This window comes from Pseudorasbora parva, chromosome 15 (genome assembly GCF_024679245.1).
Source record: "Pseudorasbora parva isolate DD20220531a chromosome 15, ASM2467924v1, whole genome shotgun sequence".
Lineage (NCBI taxonomy): Eukaryota > Metazoa > Chordata > Actinopteri > Cypriniformes > Gobionidae > Pseudorasbora > Pseudorasbora parva.
Genome location: NC_090186.1, coordinates 23,473,243 through 23,492,177, shown reverse-complemented (window position 1 = coordinate 23,492,177; position 18,935 = coordinate 23,473,243). Strand labels below are relative to the sequence as shown.

Genomic DNA, 18,935 nt, shown 5'->3' with positions numbered 1-18,935 from the left:
ATATACTTTCACTGTGTGAGGTTTGATTGTGATAGGAGTAAAGGGAAAAATAAGCCCTTTAGGGAGTATTTTGGGCATATTCGATAAGTATATTGCTCATTTGCATATTGAAATTCATTTTCAAAGAAACTTCTAATACAAAATGTTTTACTTTTCATGTCGACTTTCATTGTGCAAAGTTTTATTGTGGTAGGAGTAAAGGAAAAAATAAGCCCATTTGGGTGTATTTTGGGCATATTCGATTAGTGTATAGCTCATTTACATAGTAACATTCATTTTCAAAGAAAATTGTAAAACAAAATTTTTTACTTTTCATGTGTACTTTCATTGTGTAAAGTTTCATTTTGATAGGAGTAAAGGAAAAAAATAGCCCCATTGGGGTGCATTGTTTGGCCTGGCACACGTCTCGGATTGATGCGAATTTAACATATTTCCTCAACTAGGATTTCTTAGGACTTTTAGTATGTTGTTCTGGACACCTCATAGAAAAGATCTAAGCTGAAAAAAATTATTTTACAATTAGTCTGTCGTAAAACACTATTTTGCCTGGACTAATGCCTTACAGGGCAGTTAAACGGTGACGGAATGCACGTAACCAAGCGACAGAGTCCGTGCAGCTTGCATACTTTTCTGCTACACACTCAGTCAAAAGTACCTTTTCTTCACAAAAAGAGTAGCCTACATACTTTTAGGACGTAGTATAAGTAGGCGAATTGGGACGCTGCACATGTATGTATCGCTGTTCTATAACTTGATTGGATGGCTCAGACTTTTCGCTCCGCAATATTTGCATAAGGAGAGCGTAGACTTCCCCTAATTTCCATAGAAGTGAATGTTTCCTGAACAGAAAGGTGAGACGCTGTCCAGGAAGAGACACGTACAAGCACTGAGCAGGTAAGAAACCCACAAACCTGTAATCATAATCGGGTCTATAGATGCATATGTTTCAACAAACTTTTGATCTATTTAAAAAATAAAGTGTTCTGGACTAGTAGAGAGAGTAGCCTAGACTATTGTAGCCTATGTGGTTTGATTTTTTTTTAAATTGTTAAAGAGTGTCAGAGTTTGCAGCTTGGCTAAGTTATACGTTTTACTTAAAACACAGTATATTGATTCATCTCAAATTTTTTATACGGTGTTGTGTGGTTTGTATTTACCCACTCAGATATCACGGTCTGAATTCAAGAACACAGGGCAAGCAATGGAATCTTTTCGAGGTAAATCTGTTTTACACACTGTTAAAACTGTTTCAGTGTGAAATTACAGTATATTCCAGGTTGATAATTGCATGACATTCACAGTATTTCCACAGTAGGACTTCTCTTGTATCTAAACCCACTATTCATAGCTTTCAGTCACGTGACTGTCGCGGAGGCTAGGGCAAAACCACCAACTGCAAAACAAGCTTGTCACATTTCCATCTTAAAACAAAATATATGAACAAGAGGCACTTATGAGTTATGATCGATAAACTGCGCCTGCTGCAGTGTTTTTAATCACTAAAAACAGCGGGACTTTTTTTTTAAAAAAAACGCGTAACGTGAAAAACACTTTAGAGTTGCACCCATAAGGATTAAATTAAGCAAAGTTTAACGCTAAACTAGAATTTGCTTATATGGCTTTTATTTTAAATTGAGTTGTTGCATCACTTAATTTAAAACACAGATTCAAAACGCAGTAAAAACTTTTTTTAATGCTTTATTGTCAACAAAAAGCATGTACAAAGTTCCATATCATTGTATAACAAGACATTTCACATGCCTCAACAAAAAATAAAAAATAAAAGACATAATATAAAACAAAGTAAAAAAGAGTGGGTACATAATCATTATTTTACATAGGCCTATACATATTATACATATTGGATTTGTGTTATAATTCTATGTTAAGATATATATAGAATATATTCTGCATGTAAGCACCACTAAATACTTTCACTTTCTGTGAAAATGTTCAAGGAGGAGCATATATTAATCATTTTAACTGATTACTGATTAACAAAATCTAACTATTTTTAGATTTTGACATCACATCTATATACATTTTAATTTCTTTTTCAAAGACTATAAAAAGAGGTTTACCTTTTGTAAACTTGCATTTATGAAAGTGAAATTTACATAAAAATAAAATAACATTTATAATAAAGTTTACATCCTTTAAAGAGTGTTCTTTAATATATTAACCAAAAACCTCTTTATAAGATAAAGAAAATGTTTTTAAAAGGTTATCAGCAATGAAAACATTCACACTATTCCAAAAATCCTAAGTATATTGACAAGACAGAAACAAATTGTTTCTGTGTAGCCTTCACAAAAAGAGCATTTTAAATCAATATCAGTTAATTTTTTTTGTATGAATTCTTTTGTAGGATAAACCCTATGAATTAATTTCAATTATATTTCCTTTACTTTATTAGTAAGGAGAAACTTTTGAGGTAATTACCAAACTTGAGACCAGTCTATATTATTAAATATATTGTTCCAGTAAAAAATGGCAGGCGGAGTAGAAATATTTTCTTCAAGAAACAAGGATCTAATCTTATGGTTATTCGGCTTTAACCCAGAAAAACAAATAGGCCGACTGAGGTATGTTCAGGTCTAGGAGGACAGACAGAGAGTATTGATGTACACACACTGCTTTTGAACAGCATATGTACACCTGAAGGTAAGCATCTTGAATTATTTTAAAGTAACAGGTATATTATATCTTGAGACAAAGTCTTCGAACATAAGCAAAGTTCCATTAAATAACTGATTCACTAATTACAACCCGTTACTAAAACAATTGTGAAAAAAATAAAGTTTTATTTCTATATAAAATGTTGGCATTATTCCAGATGAGAGAACTTTGAGGGGTAAAATTGTGTTTATAAATAAGTCTCCAGGTACCAAGTACTTGCTGGTTAAATTTAGAAAGTTTAATTGGAATTTTTTATATTTTATAATTACACATTAAAAGAAATTCTAACCCACCCAACTTTGAGAAAATAAACAGAGGAATTATATTCCAAATAGATGAAGGATTTTGTAGATCTATTCTATGTCTTATCCAATTAATTTTAAAGTTACTGTTTAGAGAGCCAAAATCGATCAAATTCAGACCACCTTTATTATACGAATTCAGAATTACGGATTTCTTAATGTAGTGGATTTTGTTTTTCCACAAAAATGTTATCAACATGCTGTCAATTAATTTACAAGTATGTTTGTCAACAGACATTGATTGAGCAGCATATGATAATCGAGAAATGCCTTCCGCTTTAGTGAGCAGAGTTCTGCCTTTGAGTGATAAATCTCGTTGTAACCAATGATTAAGCACCTTACGTGTCTTCTCAATGATTGGAAGAAAATTGGAGGAGCATCTAATTTTATCATCTTTTATTATTTTAATTCCTAAGTAAGTAACACTTTTTTTACAGGGATATTACAAATGAAAGATTCTAGGCAATTACCAACTGGAAGTAGCTCACATTTGTTAATGTTAAGTCGAAGGCCTGAGGCTTTAGAAAACTCAAGAGTCTCTAATACTACAGCAACCTGAGAGGCGTCTTTTAAAAATAAAACTGTATCGTCTGCTAATTGACTTATCACTTCAGTACCATTAACAGTTATTCCTTTTAAAGAACTTTCTCTGATATACAAATTTAGAAGTTCTGTGGCTATTAGAAATAGATACGGGGAGATTGGGCATTTTTGCCTGACTCTCCGATTTAGAGAAAATCTAGGAGAAGTCCCACTGCTGATTTTGATAGAGCTATTGCAATTGGTATAAAGCATTTTAATTGATCAACAGAAGAAGTCACCCAATCCCACCTTACGAAGAGTCTATAACAGAAATTCATTTTTATTATAATCTAAGAAGAGAAAAAATTATCATTAGGGAAAAAGTCAGAATAATCTAGAATGTCTAAAACTAGTCATATGTTATTAAAAATATGTCTTTTTTGCAGAAAGCCAGATTGGCATTCATTAATTAAGTTATTCAAAACACATTTTAATCTTTTTGATAAAATCAGAGCAATTATTTTGTAATCGTTATTTAACTATGTACATGGATGCAAACAGTGCGCTTTTCGGCGCCTCCCGCTTTTTTCACATCAGTTTGTGTGACTTGTGTGAATCGTGCAGATCCAAAGAGTTTTTAGATGGGAGGGGAGGGGGTCTGATTTTATAGTTTCCACTGCAGCTGTCAATCATCATCTCCATTCAGCATTCAAACTGTGCGTCACGTTCGGTTACGACAGCAGTCATCAGCAGGTAAAACTCTCTCGAAGATCATATTCTCATTAGCCTATAGCTACTTGATCTGTAAATAAAGGGCTGCGGTTCATCTCACATCTGATGAGGCATCTTTAATATGGGTTGTAAGGTGAAAATAATGCTTTATGTATGTTTCTGTCGATGGATACACGTGCTGGCTCCTCAGTGATACACTACACAACAACAGCTATAATAAAAGAAAAACATGGGCAAGATGGCCTCTCTGGCCCCATTTACACTGCATGGTTCAAGTGACCCAATTCCTATTTTTTTCCTCTCATGTGGCACAGATCGGACATTTGCATTTGCGTCTGCCATGTAAGCGGTCAAATCGGATATTCTCCAGTAAATGCGAGTCGTACGCCATTGAAAAAAGGACGGAGGCGTGACGAATGACGTCAACTCAGGTGGACACAAACTGGGATCAAGGGTCAGTGTCAAGTCTGCGGTTTTCATGCGGAATTGGGTTACTTTAACACAGTTTTGAGTAGCAATTGGACGGGTTTTGTTGTGAAAACCTGGCAACCCTGTCAATGGCTCTCCTCTTTTTCTCCGCCTTACGAGAGAAATGTTTTGCCGACCTTTAAAAATGTGTGGAACAATGCAGACAGCAAAACATTGTACAATCATTTTGTGTGCGTCCATCGCATATCGCGCTGTTTTACTTCCTTTCACCGGTTAAGAACATCTTGGGCTGTTTTGCCAGTGTAGAGTGTAAATGCAAATATTGGATACGGGTCGCTTTTGAAAAGATGATGTAAGCGGGTCGTCAAAAAAAACGGATATAGTCATCAAATCGGAATTGTGCATCAAGACCTGCAGTGTAAATGCAGCCTCTTTGTAAACTGTGTTCAATGTATGCGAGTGCTGCCATATGACCAGTTATTTTCGCCATCATCACCCGGGTATATTCGCCAGAAGATGCAAATGAGGACTCGTGCGCTGAAAAGATCTGTCTCTTTGCATTATCCGAAAGCGTGCACCTGTCTCACAGCGCGCAAATATTGAGTTGTTCTTTCTTTCAAGTCTTGCACTTGAACGGACAAACTCACACAAAAAGTATGTCAACATATCCATCTTGATGAGTATCCAAGCAGACATAGTCTATATATGCCTTAAAGGGGGGGTAAAACACTCAGTTTCAGTCAATCTTATGTCAATCTTGAGTACCTATAGAGTAGTATTGCAACCTTCATATCTCTGAAAAGTTTTTAGTTTTATTATATTTATAAAAGAATAGGCTGTACCGAGTCTTTCCGGAAAAAAACGAGCGCCTGGAGGCGTATCGAGTGGGCGGAGATAAAGAATGACGATCGCGAACAAAGAGGTGCACACAAAAACACACTTCTTTGATATGATTTTGTGAAGTCCTGTGACAGCAGTGGTGTGGAAATCCACTTTGAGACGCGACTGAAGCGATGTTGTGAAGCTTCCCGTCATTTCTGCGTTCAAATCGGTTCAAATGCAGCGCTGCCTTCCCGGAATGCTGTACTGAAGCGTTGAAGTCGTTTGATGTCACTCATAGGAATAAAGTGGAGCGCGGTGCGCGACATTAGTGTTCACGGATGACTGGATCTCCAGCTGAGAGAGTGTTTATGGGCGTGCATTTCCTCTCTCACTCTAGTCACGCACGCGCGCACCCTACTGGGAGAAGAGCCCCTACGGAGGACCATCAGCTCTTATTAACGTCAAGCTGAGCCATACTCGAAAAAAACTCTCCGAAACTTGTGAGAAACCGGAAGGAGTATTTTTGACACAGAAATACTCTATCAAACGTCCAACATTAGTTTTTGAAACTTTGTCTATGTTTAGGATGGGAATCCAAGTCTTTAACAGTGTAAAAAGCTTAGTGCACAAAATGTTGTGCATGAATCAGCTTTTCACCCCCCCTTTAAGATAACTTTACACAGTCGAGAAAGACGACATATTAGGCCTGCATTAGGTCTTAAAGGGCCAGTTGCCTTTACTGCTGTCTGTTCAATGTCAAACAAAAGATAAGGACATCACTCACTGCTCTTGATTGAATAGCTTTTGTAAATTTAATAAGGATTAATCTTTAATTTAAACAGTTAAATATTACAGTTATTTTACATTTGATTATTTATTCAATTTCTCTACCTAAAAACTAACAAAAAAATGTTAGACCTAACTGAAAAACATGAAAAGCATTGTTTATTTTATTAGTATCTTTGCTAAGTAGTATTTATTTGTGATGCTGCTTGTATTTAAGTTATTTATTGGACTTTTATTAGTTCCTTTTCCCTGAACATAGCAAATACTGAACCGTACTGAAACCGTGAAGCAATCAGTACCATTAACGTTACACCCCTAGCGTAATGTATGCAAGGGGCTGCCACAAAATTCTGAACATTTTCAAAGGGTGCCATGACTGAAAAAAGGTTGGCGAAACACTTTACTAGGATTTGAGCGCTTCACTTTGTGCCGTGAACTAGGGCTGCACGATATTGGAAAAAAATTACATTGCAATATTTTTTCCCCAACGATATATATTGCGATATTGAGAGCCATCAATCCAGGCTAAAGTCAATAATTACCATTCTGTGATATTAAGAAATGTTGGAAAGTATGTGCAAACATGAAACTAAACCTCCATTAGGTGGCAGCAGGTGACCGTCTTAATGAGTGAGTCACTGAGTCGTTCATTCAAACGATTCATTCAAACGCTGAATCGTTCACACTTGTTGCTATGAGTAAGACGTGTTACGGGTCTGCTGTGAACGATTTTCACTGCTGAAATAGAACAACAACACTAAATATTGCATCTAAAATGTAAGTGACTAGGGTTGGGCATCGTTTTGATTTGAACGATTCTGATTCCGATTCTTACTTTCGATTCCGGTTCTTTTCGATTCTCGATTCCGATTCTTTAAGGGGTGGAGTCAAAACATGTCACATCGATATTCAATGCTATTTTCAATACAATGGGGGAAAAACGCTGCATACTGTCAATTAGATATTTTTTATATAATTTTTTTTTTGTCTGTCTTTTGAAAGTCTAGGCAATCAAACATTTCTTCTGAAGAGATCACTTTATATGATAAAGCTTTTAAGCTTTTTCTCATATATAAACATTGATCAATTACTATTAAAATTATCTCACAAATATTTGTTAACTCAATGTATTTTTACAACGGGGTAATTGTGTTGCAATAGTTTACACACAGCACAAGTAAGCTTGATTTTGAATGGTAAATTGAATAAACAAAGATACATATTACAAAAAATAGCACAAATAAATACAATAGAATAAAAGATATAAATGAAATAGACTGCTTTATTTTTTCAGGTAGGTCTAACATTCAGGTAAGAAACTGAATAAAAAAACGCAAAGTGGCTAAATAAATTTAAAATAACATTGGATAATGTTTTTGCAAAAAATTAAATAGTTTCATATAAAACCATTAAAGTTAGACAAGTTGATCAGTCAAGAGCAGTGTGATCGTTTGTCTTTTTGTAGTTTGACTTTGAATAACAAATGACTGCTGTCCTTTTAAGAACTGCTTGTTTCAGACTGTGTTTACATACTGTTCAAAATGTGCACTGAGAATTAGTTTGAGTGTATTTGACCAATAATAAGCTGGATAAAGAAGCGAATATTTGCACTTGTATGTCAGGGGAGGCTTTATTACGGTAGGCTATGTGTGTGTGTGCGCTTCAGATGTGAGTGCGAAATCTGCGGGGATTCGTAGAATTATGTGCAATCCCGCGCGAAATTCAGACCGATCACACACACTAACACTAACACGCTGTCGTAGGAAAAGTCCAGCAGAACGCGCGTCCGTCGTGTTCAGAGGTTAACCGGCTGAATGAGAATATGCGGCTGCGTGTCAACTCGCTGGCGGTCAGAGAGGAGAGGAGAGCAGCTGGGATGGATTGTGTAGGCTGAGCAGGCTATCGTATCTTTTCAGATATTTCAGTATCGATATTTTTGACAACACTAGTTGCACTGTGCCGACCCAGGCTTTTAAAAGTGAAATAAATCCACACTTCAGAGCCGCTTACCGGGCTTCCACAAACAAGCGGGCGCGCAAGCACCGGAAATCAGGTGGCCATGGAAACCAAAACTTGCGCGCTTGGAACCGAAGATCGGAACCGAAAATAAATTTTCTAAACGATTCCAATGGAATCGTTATTTTTTAAACGGTTCCAAGTTGGAACCGGTTCTCGATGCCCAACCCTATAAGTGACTAAGTGAATGTTAATTAGTTGTTTATGGAACTGTCATATGAAATCAGTGTCATTTTCAGTCGTGATGGTATTCAGGAAAACGCTCTAGTGTTGTGATTTCTCCTTGAGAGGCTGCATGAGCGTGAACAGCGCGACCTTATTATCATCAGTGCATATAATGCGCAAACATTCTTGCATTTTGGTGATTCGCTAGTTATTTTTTGTTTTAATCAGGCTCTTGTCCGTCAGTCAAGTAAAATTCTTTTTCACTTGTCCCTTCAAAACACCCACATGTTCCGGATAAGCGTTAATGTTCGAGCCCTGCTTTGTATTCGTCGCAATCTTTGTGGTGCCGTTTTAAGTGATCAGACAAATTGGTGGTGTTTTCTTGTTTTGTGGCCACAAAACACTCCATGCAAAGTAAGTACCTCTTTTTGGTCAACATCCTCCTTTGTAGCCGAAATAGTCCCAAAAAGATGATTTCTGGTATGAACCTTTTTTTTTTTTTTCTCTTCGGATCCTCTTTGTTGCGCATTTTAGCAGTGAATGTTTGGCTGTGAGCGGTGAGCAGCGGCACAGCGAACCAATGCACTGTGCAGGCACGCGGAACGTGCATGTCACTCCAGCAGCAAACTCGTGTTTACTGTGTGCTACCATTCTCTTAATGCACCATGGGCTACTACCCTTCACATCGCATGTTCCGGCGATGTGTGCGATAGTCACATCGCGATGTCGATGTTAAAACAGAATATCGTTCAGCCCTACCGTGAACTCTTTAATGTGCACTACCGCTGCAGCTGTGACTCTGTGTTGCTTTAAGCACATCATTCTGCACCAAGGATGCGCATAGGTGCTTAGTGTCACTCTGATTTGAAGCGTTTCATGTGGTTTTGTGCAGTGAACTATTATTAGAATAGTTTATCTTGTTCTCTCGTGACTATCATATCATTGCTGCCCCATTGGGGGGTGGGGTGGTGGTGGTGGTGGTTACCTCTCTCTTTTTTGACCATACATGCATTTGCATCCCTGAATGTAATTGGCTGCCAACTATCAATTAATAAGGGGTCTTTATTTGGTTTTGAAATTAAAGTTATAAGTCCTTGACACAAATTTGGAGGGAGCGAGGCTCTTTCTATGCTCTCTGTAAATACTTCAAATAAAAAAGGAGCTTTTTTAAACTCTTGCTAAATGCTTTATAAAATTCAGCAGTTAAGCTGTCTGTTCCAGGGGATTTATTATTTTTCAAAGAATTAATGGCCACAGTAATTTCTTGTAAACAAATTGGGGCTTCACATGAGTTGAATTCTTCATTACTAATCTTTATATTATGTAGGGACTCAAAAAAAACTCAGATGTAGATTGTTGACAAATATTAGATGCATATAAATTACTATAAAACTCACCATTAATCCTCAATATTTCTATATAATTATTTTTTGCATGTTGCCTCTCAAGTCTAAAAAAGTAAGCAGAGCTCTTTTCCCCTTCTTCAAGCCATTTCCTTCGAGATGTTCGAGATGTTTTTCTTATGAAAGCTCCTTCTGCCTTTTGTTTGTAAATGTCCCCTAGTTTAAGTTTCTGCACAGTAAACTCTGCTTTATCGAGTTCTGATAAATCTTCTACTCTTTTGGATAACAAAGTAGATATTTTGAACAGAGTTTTATCCTCTTCTATTTTCCTCTTTTTTGCCAACTCACTTTCAAATTTAAAAAGTTCTCAGTAAATTAAGATTATTTTTTCCACACCAGTGATTATTCCATTATGTTGAAGTACTGAATTATTTAATTTCCAGTACCCAGACTTTTGAGTTAAATTTGCGGAAGGTCTAAAAGGAATATTAATTGAAATAGCCTTGTGGTCTGAGAATGGGGATGGTATTATATCAGTAACAACATTATCCAAATCCTTAGATGTAAACCAAAAATCCTGGGCTGAATTATTATTAGAATTATTGCTCCAGGTAAAGCATTCTTGTGATGGGTGAGATTTTCTTCATGTCAATTAAAAGAAAATTAACTTCAATCAAATCAAATCAAATATCAAATCAATTAAAGAAAATTTCACCAAAAACGTAATTACATAATCGGGACTTGGATTTTCATCCTGAGGAGGCCATCTATCTAACCTACTGTCCAGGACGACATTGAAATCACCTCCAAAGATCAGAGAAGAATTAGGATATATGGCTAACATGCGAGTTACACACGATCACCTAAATTGTCAAAGAAGGTCTTATTCTCTCTTTGTAAATTGAAGCCATAAACATTAATAATAATACGGGTTGAGTTTTAAAATTTCAAGGGCAAGTGAAATGTAGTGTCCAGAAGTATCACAGTCAGATTTTAGTATTTTTCCTTTAAATCGATTTTTTTCAATATGCAAACTCCAGCAGAATTAGTGGTGCCATGGGATAACCATAAATAAACCCCCCATTGCGACCTCCAAAAATGTACATCTCTAACAATGGCATTCTTGTAAGAAAGAAAAGTCTGTATTTAAGCTACAATGTGTGATATTTCCCCCATCTAGTGGTGAAAAGGTATATGACAATCCAGGGAATAATTGTTTCTGTTCCTCTCAATTATGATTTTCGTTTTAACTCCTACGGTGGCCGATTTAGTCCAAGATTAATTTCCCTCTTCACATTCGACACGGTGCCATCGAGTGTTAAAACGCGAAAGGCGAAGCTTGAATTTATGTGTATGTCCCTCTTTGGCTAATGTACTTTCAAGATGGAGGGGCAACATGGCGACCAGCATTCGAACCCCTCACCCGTATGTATTTTCAATGGCATATTATAAACTTACGAGAATACTTTACTTTATAACTTGAAAGAAGTAAATAATATACATTAATGAGCACATATATTTTTGAAAGAACTAAGTGTTTGTAGCTAAGAATAAACTAAAAAAGTTACACAGTATAGATTTAAGGTGCTTCAAGTACAAAAAAATTGCTTTTCTTTTAACAATGTTACGTAACCCTCTACAATTAAGAGAAACTATAGATATAGACATAAACAAAAACCTACAGAAAACACACAATCTAACCCAGAAGATTCCTATAAAGAGTTATAGCAAAACTTAAATTGTTGCAACAAGTGAGAACAGCAATTCCTTTTAAATGCAAAGATTGTTTTTTTGTTTTCCTTTTTTAAATATATCTCACTTCCTCTTTTTAGAGGGCTGCATTGGGATTGAGTCCCGCGGGGTTTTTTACGACCAAGACGGTGTGCAATGTCCACGACGTAAGGAGTTTTATCTGTATGATGCGGCAGGAGACACTGGCATATTTTGATGATCTCACAACGGACATCCTCTTCATTTTTCTATGGAAGCCCTTGAATCCTTAAACTCCATCTGCGGGAATAGCCCTCCAACAACGTTAGACATCTCTCTTGCTCCTCGGGACACACTTTTCGGCCTGTTTTCATAGATTTGGCGTCGGCACAGATAAACTCAATCGTTTCCTTTAATGCGGTGATTTGATTTGTGTTGACACCGACTTCTTCTTTCATTTCATTTATTACCCTTGAATTTCTTTCCACCAACTTCTCTAGTGCGTATGATCTGTCCTGTACCAGCCGAGAAAGGTCCGAGATCTGTGAGAGGATGATTGTTGTATCTTTATCAACAATCCTGCGCTGTTTGGGGACTGGCGGTTTACAGTGAGTTTCAGGGAGCAATGGAAATTCCTCCTCTGCCAGCATAAATTCTTCTGGCTCTTTGTCCTGTTTGAGATAATCGTGAAAACTGCTTGTAAACAAGCTGCTTGAAGAGGCTTTAACAGACGAGTCAGTATTCTGCGAACTGTTGCTAGTTTTACTAGCCATATTGGCATGTACTGACTTTTCTAGTTTTTCAGCCTTCTTTCCAGTACTTTTCCTTTTTCCTGAGCCACCCATTGAGGTTTTGGCGAATCAATGTAAAATCAAGTTTAGTTTAGTTTCAATATTAACTTTGCAAATTTAGGAAGATTAGTTTAAGTAGTTAGGATTGTGGAGCTCAACAAAACGTGTGTAGTCAAGGAGCCATCTTGAAAAAACCCCCCTAAAAACACAGTTATAGAGCTGATTTATAGTAGCAGCAGATGGAGGGTGAACTTATGACAGGCTAAAGAATCCGTGATTAGGATTTAGAGTAGGATTTAGAGGACTTAGAGTGCCGTAATGTACTTAAAGGTGCACTATGTAGTATTTTTGGCAGTAAAATATCCAAAAACCACCAGGCGGTGTTATATATTTTGTTCAGTTGAGTACCTACAATATCCCAAATGTTTCCAACTATTTGTAAATTGTGAGAAAATTACTATTTTAACTAAGGAACGGGATGTTTCATCATAGTGTCTGAGGAAGTCGACTGTCAGTTGCGTCATATCTGCGCTACCCTCGGTTTCGGGTTTTATTTGGCAGGAGCGCTTTACTCTTAGCAGTGTGAAAAAAGCCTCTCTGAATCTAGCACTTTTAGAAAACTACCGACCGGTATCCCTTCTGCCTTTCATTGCAAAGACCCTTGAGCGAGTTGTGTTCAATCAACTCTCTATGTTTCTTGAAAGGGACAACCTCCTAGACAACAACCAATCCGGCTTCAAAAGCGGCCATTCGACTGAGACTGCCTTGCTCTCGGTAACTGAGGCACTGAGACTGGCAAAAGCAGCTTCCAAATCCTCAGTGCTCATTCTGCTGGATCTGTCTGCTGCTTTTGACACAGTTAACCACCAGATCCTCCTGTCAACACTTAAGACGATGGGTATCTCAGGAACTGCCCTCCAGTGGTTCAGGTCTTACCTCTCTGGTAGGTCCTACAGGGTGTCATGGAGAGGTGTAGTGTCTAAGTCACATCATCTAGCTACTGGGGTTCCCCAGGGCTCAGTCCTTGGACCACTTCTTTTCTCCATCTACATGTCATCATTAGGTTCCGTCATTCAGAAACATGGCTTTTCCTATCACTGCTATGCTGATGACACTCAACTCTACTTCTCATTTCAACCAGATGATCCTACAGTCAGTGTTCGTATCGCTGCCTGTCTGACAGACATTTCTGACTGGATGAAAGAGCATCATCTTAAACTCAATCTTGCAAAGACAGAATTACTTGTTTTCTCAACCAACCCAGCACTTCATCAAAATTTCTCCATTCAGCTTGGTTCATCGACCATAACTCCATCAAGGACAGCCAGGAACCTTGGAGTTGTGATTGATGACCAGTTAAACTTCACTGACCACATTACTGCAACAGCCCGGTCCTGCAGATTTGCTTTATACAACATTAGAAAGATTAGACCCTTCCTATCAGAACAGGCTGCACAACTCCTGGTTCAAGCTCTTGTTCTCTCCAGACTGGATTATTGTAATGCTCTTCTGGCTGGGCTTCCAGCATGCACTATCAAACCCTTGCAGCTGATCCAGAATGCAGCGGCGAGAGTGGTCTTTAATGAGCCGAAGAGAACGCATGTTACGCCTCTCTTCATCAAACTGCACTGGTTGCCAATGGCTGCTCGCATCAAATTCAAGGCTCTAGTTCTCGCCTACAAAACAACCACTGGTTCTGCACCAATATACCTAAACTCAATTGTTCAGACTTACACACCCTCCAGAAGCTTGTGTTCTGCGAATGAGCGGCGCCTCGTGGTTCCTTCCCAAAGAGGCATGAAATCGCTCTCACGGACATTTTCCTGGACCGTTCCCACCTGGTGGAATGACCTGCCGATCTCAATTCGTGCTGCCGAGTCTGTAGCCATTTTTAAAAAACATCTTAAGACACATCTTTTCCAATTGCACTTTTCCTATTGCAGTTGACCAATACAGAATAGCACTTACTGATCATATCTACTTCTCTCATCCGGATTTGTGCCTTCAGGCGGGTATGTTACATAGTTATCATAGCTACCAAAATCCAGTGTTCTGTATTTTGCGTACGTGAGTTTTTGCTGTCGATGGCTATTGCTGCGCGTTTAGCTAGAATGCCATACAAAACCAACCCATTGGGCCACTGAATCCGCATTAACGACAACAGTTGGGGCATCAGCCTTAGTCCTAATGGGTTGTTATCATAGCTATCAAAATCCAGTGTTCTGTATTTTCCGTACGTGAGTATTTGTTGTAGCTGGGTATATAAAAAAAATAAAAATAAAAAAAAGTTGTGTACTGTGCTAATTAATTGAGATTTCTTACAGCTCTTACAGGTTGTTGGCCTTGTTTGTTTCGTTGCTTCTATTGCTCTACCCTTTTTTGTAAGTCGCTTTGGATAAAAGCGTCTGCTAAATGATTAAATGTAAATGTAAACAAGTGAACGCACGGAGTAACATCATAACATAATTTTCAGCGTACTTAAATGTATCTAATATGATTAACAGAGCTGCATTAGCTCATAATCATAACCGGAAGAGCGTATCATTGCAGGCGCCCGGCGAATGTGTCCCGTCCCGTCATAATAAAAGTCCCAGTGTTCGCGGGGTGGGTATTTGTTTAACAATCGCTCCAGCAGCTGCTGTGCTCTGCTCCACAACACTCGGCCCTGCTCTGCTTCATACTACAGTAACGTAAATCCTATTTTCCACAGGTTGTGAGGTGAAGACCACATGTCCCAAGATGCTGCGCTCAAACTACAATTCAGGTTACACCTTTTTGATGATGCATACTATGTAAAGCCGAATAGATTAGGCCAGAATATGAATGCAACCCATTTTTTTTATTTCAATGGGGAATGAGAAACCTGTGTTGCATTAATATACTGTGTTCATCTGCTTTCCTGTACAAAGTATGCAACATTAATAAGGTATAATGAATTTGGTATTTTAATATCACTGTCTTACTGTATTATTACTGACTACAAACCTGGTAAAATTGACTGGCGAGCAATGGAGAAGAACATTGTTTTGCCCTCCAGGTGGGCATTCCTATAAGCGTGTGACGACACATGAAAACTATGGCCGCATCCGAAAACCTACGCTGCTGACTCATTGCATCAGAAATGAAATGACATCAGAACTGGAAAGTATTGGTTTAAAAAACATACATTTACATACAAACTGACCAGCAAAAGTAACTTTCAAACGCCATCTTTTCCCCCCACCTCAACTCTCACAGGATGGAAAGCACAGGATTGTGGGATATCAAAGGCAGCGAAGGATACCTGTATGCTGCTTTCAAAAATCGATCAGATGAAGGTATCTCAGGAGACAGGAAGTGAAGCAAACATTAGATTCGGACGTTGCTTGAACGTCCTTCCTGCCTTTAAATGTGTCTTCCGAAGGCAGGATTTTCCATGTTTCGGATGCAGCCTATGAATAGACTTGGTCGGTGTGAGTAAATGATCCATTCCACCAGCAGGATCCGTTTCACGCATGCATGTAATTACGTAGTAGAAAACGTCATGGTTTTCCTACATTATCGGTACCTACTAATGAAACACTTGACGGCAAGGTGGCACATATTTGTGTAACGTTAGTTGTATTGTGTTTAACATTTAACAGCGGGTCTATTTTAATGCTTTTAAATGTAGCTTATTCTATGCATTACGATGTGTTTACTTGGTTCCCAATCCAAAATAATGGAGTTGTAAGTCGTTACATAAACTTTCATGATCAGTTTCCTCCATACTTTGCGATTCATTGCTGGTATTAGGCTTAACTTATTGGTACTTAACTTGCCATGTTTTGGTCTGAGGTCAGTAGTATTGTCAAAGACGGTTTGTGTTGTTTTTTTATTTATTTATTAAGAGGTGCTAATAGTAAACCTTTAAGTTGAGTCATTTTGTTTTAGTATAGGGCTATATAGGCTAATATATATGGGTAGAAATATGGGCATGCATGGAACAGATAGGCAGTGTCGTAAATCGTTGCAAAACAGAATTATCATTTGCGCATGTGCGTTTTTCTGAAGAGTCTACTACGCATGCAAAGAATGGATCATGCAGGTGGAACGGATCGTGTACCGACATAACCGTGCGGCTGGTGAGGTGTGTAATGCCTTAGACTTCATCAGGCTTTGGTGGATGGAGGTCTGGTTACAACCTGAATCCACCAAAGCCTGATAAGTACCCCCCTTGATACTTACAGGTATTAGGTACAGTCCAGCTTGATCGAGGGCAGCATGCGGAGCGTCGGGACCCCGGACCAGTGTGCCCACCTCCATGATGGGACACCTATCAATGAAATGTCCCGGAACCCTGCAGCGCCAACAAGCTGGCCCAGGCCTCACCGCCGCCGTAGTGACCGGAAGTAGGTCGGCAGATTGCCGTGGAGAGAAGGTGGGATTGGAGGTAGAGGAGACTGTGTCCGGCGCTGTCGCCCCTCCCCTCGGTGCCGGACGGGGAGGTGGCAGAGGCTCCCCAGATCCGCCTGTCCACCATCTTGGGGCTGGTTTGGGCAGCACTCCCCTGCGAGTCCTGGGAAAGGGGATGGGGCGAGAGAGGGGGGGATTTGCAGAAAGAGAGAGAGAGAGAGAAGCAGATGGTAAATGCTCGCCGACCCCGAGGCACGCCACCAGCTGATCCTCTGCCAATTGGATGGCCTGGTTCAGCGACGTCGGGCGGTGGCACTGGACCCATTGGGCATTCTTCTTGGGAAGCCGTGCGACGAACTGCTCCAGTACCAGTCGATCTATGATGCCATCAACGTCTCTTCCACCGGCCATCAGCTACTTGCGGCAGGAGTCCCGGAGCTGGTGCACGAAGGCGAAGGGCCGGCCGGAGTCTTTGAGGGTCAGGGTCCGGAACCGCTGCTGATGTTGTTCCGGACTCCGGCCGACCCGCTTTAGAATGGCGCGCTTCAGGTCTTCATAGAACAGGAGATTCTGGACTGGCAGTTGGTGGGCGGCTACCTGCGCCTCCCCGGACAGTAATTGCAGGAGCCGCATTGGCCAGTCTGAGCGGGGCCATCCCCTGGACTCGGTGGACCTCTCGAAGAGGTCAGTGAATGCCTCCGGGTCATCCTCGGGCCCCATCTTCGACAGCTGGAATAGGGTCGCTGAGTTGGATGTAGCAGGGGATGGCCCGAATCTCCCGGTCGATCCAGCTCCGGAACAGCTCCCGGTCTTCATGCTGGGAGCGAAGGAGGACTTCTAATCGTTTTTCTTGCTCCTCCCTCACGGCCAGCAGGTTTTGATGTTGCTCCTGGTGAAGACCGGCAAGCGACTGGACGATGTCCGCAAGCGGCATCTTCGGCGGGGTCTGCATGGCGGCAGCGATCGGCACCAGTGTAATGAATGTTCGTGGGATGTGAAGACTGGGTCGGCGTGACTGGGACTTGCGTTTTATTCAACTTTCTTAGATCAAAACAAAAAGGACGCACGTGGGCGTTATACTCAGGACACTTGTACATAGAACACTTAAAACACTCACAGACTTTTTACTCAGAATCAACTTGGTCTCTCCAGTTCTCACAGCGCACATGCAGTCCCAGTCCAGGTCTCTCTCTCTCTCTCTCTCTCTCTCTCTCTCTCTCTCTCTCTCTCTCTCTCTCTCTCTGTTCTGCTGTGGTTTAAATGCTGTCTCTCCACGCCAATTACTGTAAACAGACACAGGTTTTAGTGATCTGCACTTGACCTACTTACTCACCGCTCGGCTCCGCCTCCTCTCTCCTGCTACAGACCTCGCAAAACCACGCCCCTCCTGCCCCAAAATGTCATCCAGGTAAACATATATGAACTGATCGACCATGTCTCTCAGCACATCATTGACAAGTGCCTGGAAGACGGGAGCATTGGACAGCCTGAAAGGCATGACCAGATATTCAATGTGCCCCCTGGGGGTATTAAACGCAGTCTTCCATTCATCCCCCTCCCTAATGTGGACCAAATGATAAGCGTTGCAGAGATCTAACTTGTAAAAAAGGAAGCTCCCTGCAGCCGCTCGAAACCTGAAGTCATCAGCGGCAAAGGATAGGTATTCTTTGCCGTGATGTTATTTAGCCCCCAATAGTCGATGCAAGGCCGCAGGGAACCATCCTTCTTACCCACGAAGAAGAACCCCGGACCCGCAGGAGAAGAGGAAGGACGGATGATCTTGGCTGCTAAAGAATCAGAAATCTATTTCTCCATGGCCTCCCTTTCTGGAGCAGAAAGTGAGTATAATCTACCTTTAGGCAGAGACGTACCTGGTAATAACTCCATAGCACAGTCAAAGGGACGATGTGGAGGAAGAGAAGCAGCCCGAGACTTACTGAACACCTTCAGGTCCAGGTACTCCTTGGGCACGTTTGACAGGTCCATGGATTCCTCCTGAAACACCGAACACAACACAGAAGAACAAGCAGACACTAAACAAGACACATGACAAAAACTGCTCCAACTCCGAACAGTGCTATTCTGCCAGTCAACGTGGGGATTATGAAGGGACAACCAGGGATGACCAAACACCACCGAAACCCATGGCAAATCCATTAAAAAGGGGTCTAATCTCATCCGTGTGGTTACCAGAAGTCACAAGCTTGATGGGAACCGTGCAGCGAGTAACTGAAGGCATGTTCTGGCTGTTCAAAGCCTGCACA

At 40.1% G+C, this 18,935-nt stretch overlaps 1 protein-coding gene across 3 annotated transcripts in view; it reads left to right on the top strand.

Moving 5' to 3' along the window:
* Window positions 1–802: 802 nt before the first annotated feature.
* traf3ip2a (TRAF3 interacting protein 2a) overlaps window positions 803–18,935 on the top strand; it is a 181,759-nt gene continuing 163,626 nt past the window's right edge. For 2 of the 3 annotated variants that reach the window (XM_067417397.1, XM_067417394.1), the window contains exons 1-2: window positions 813–894; window positions 1,166–1,217. In XM_067417397.1, the coding sequence (XP_067273498.1) occupies window positions 1,202–1,217 (16 nt within the window). In that variant the 5' untranslated portion in view covers window positions 813–894; window positions 1,166–1,201. Of the gene's footprint in view, window positions 895–1,165; window positions 1,218–18,935 lie in introns of all 3 variants that reach the window. The other variant, XM_067417395.1, reaches the window with a different exon arrangement.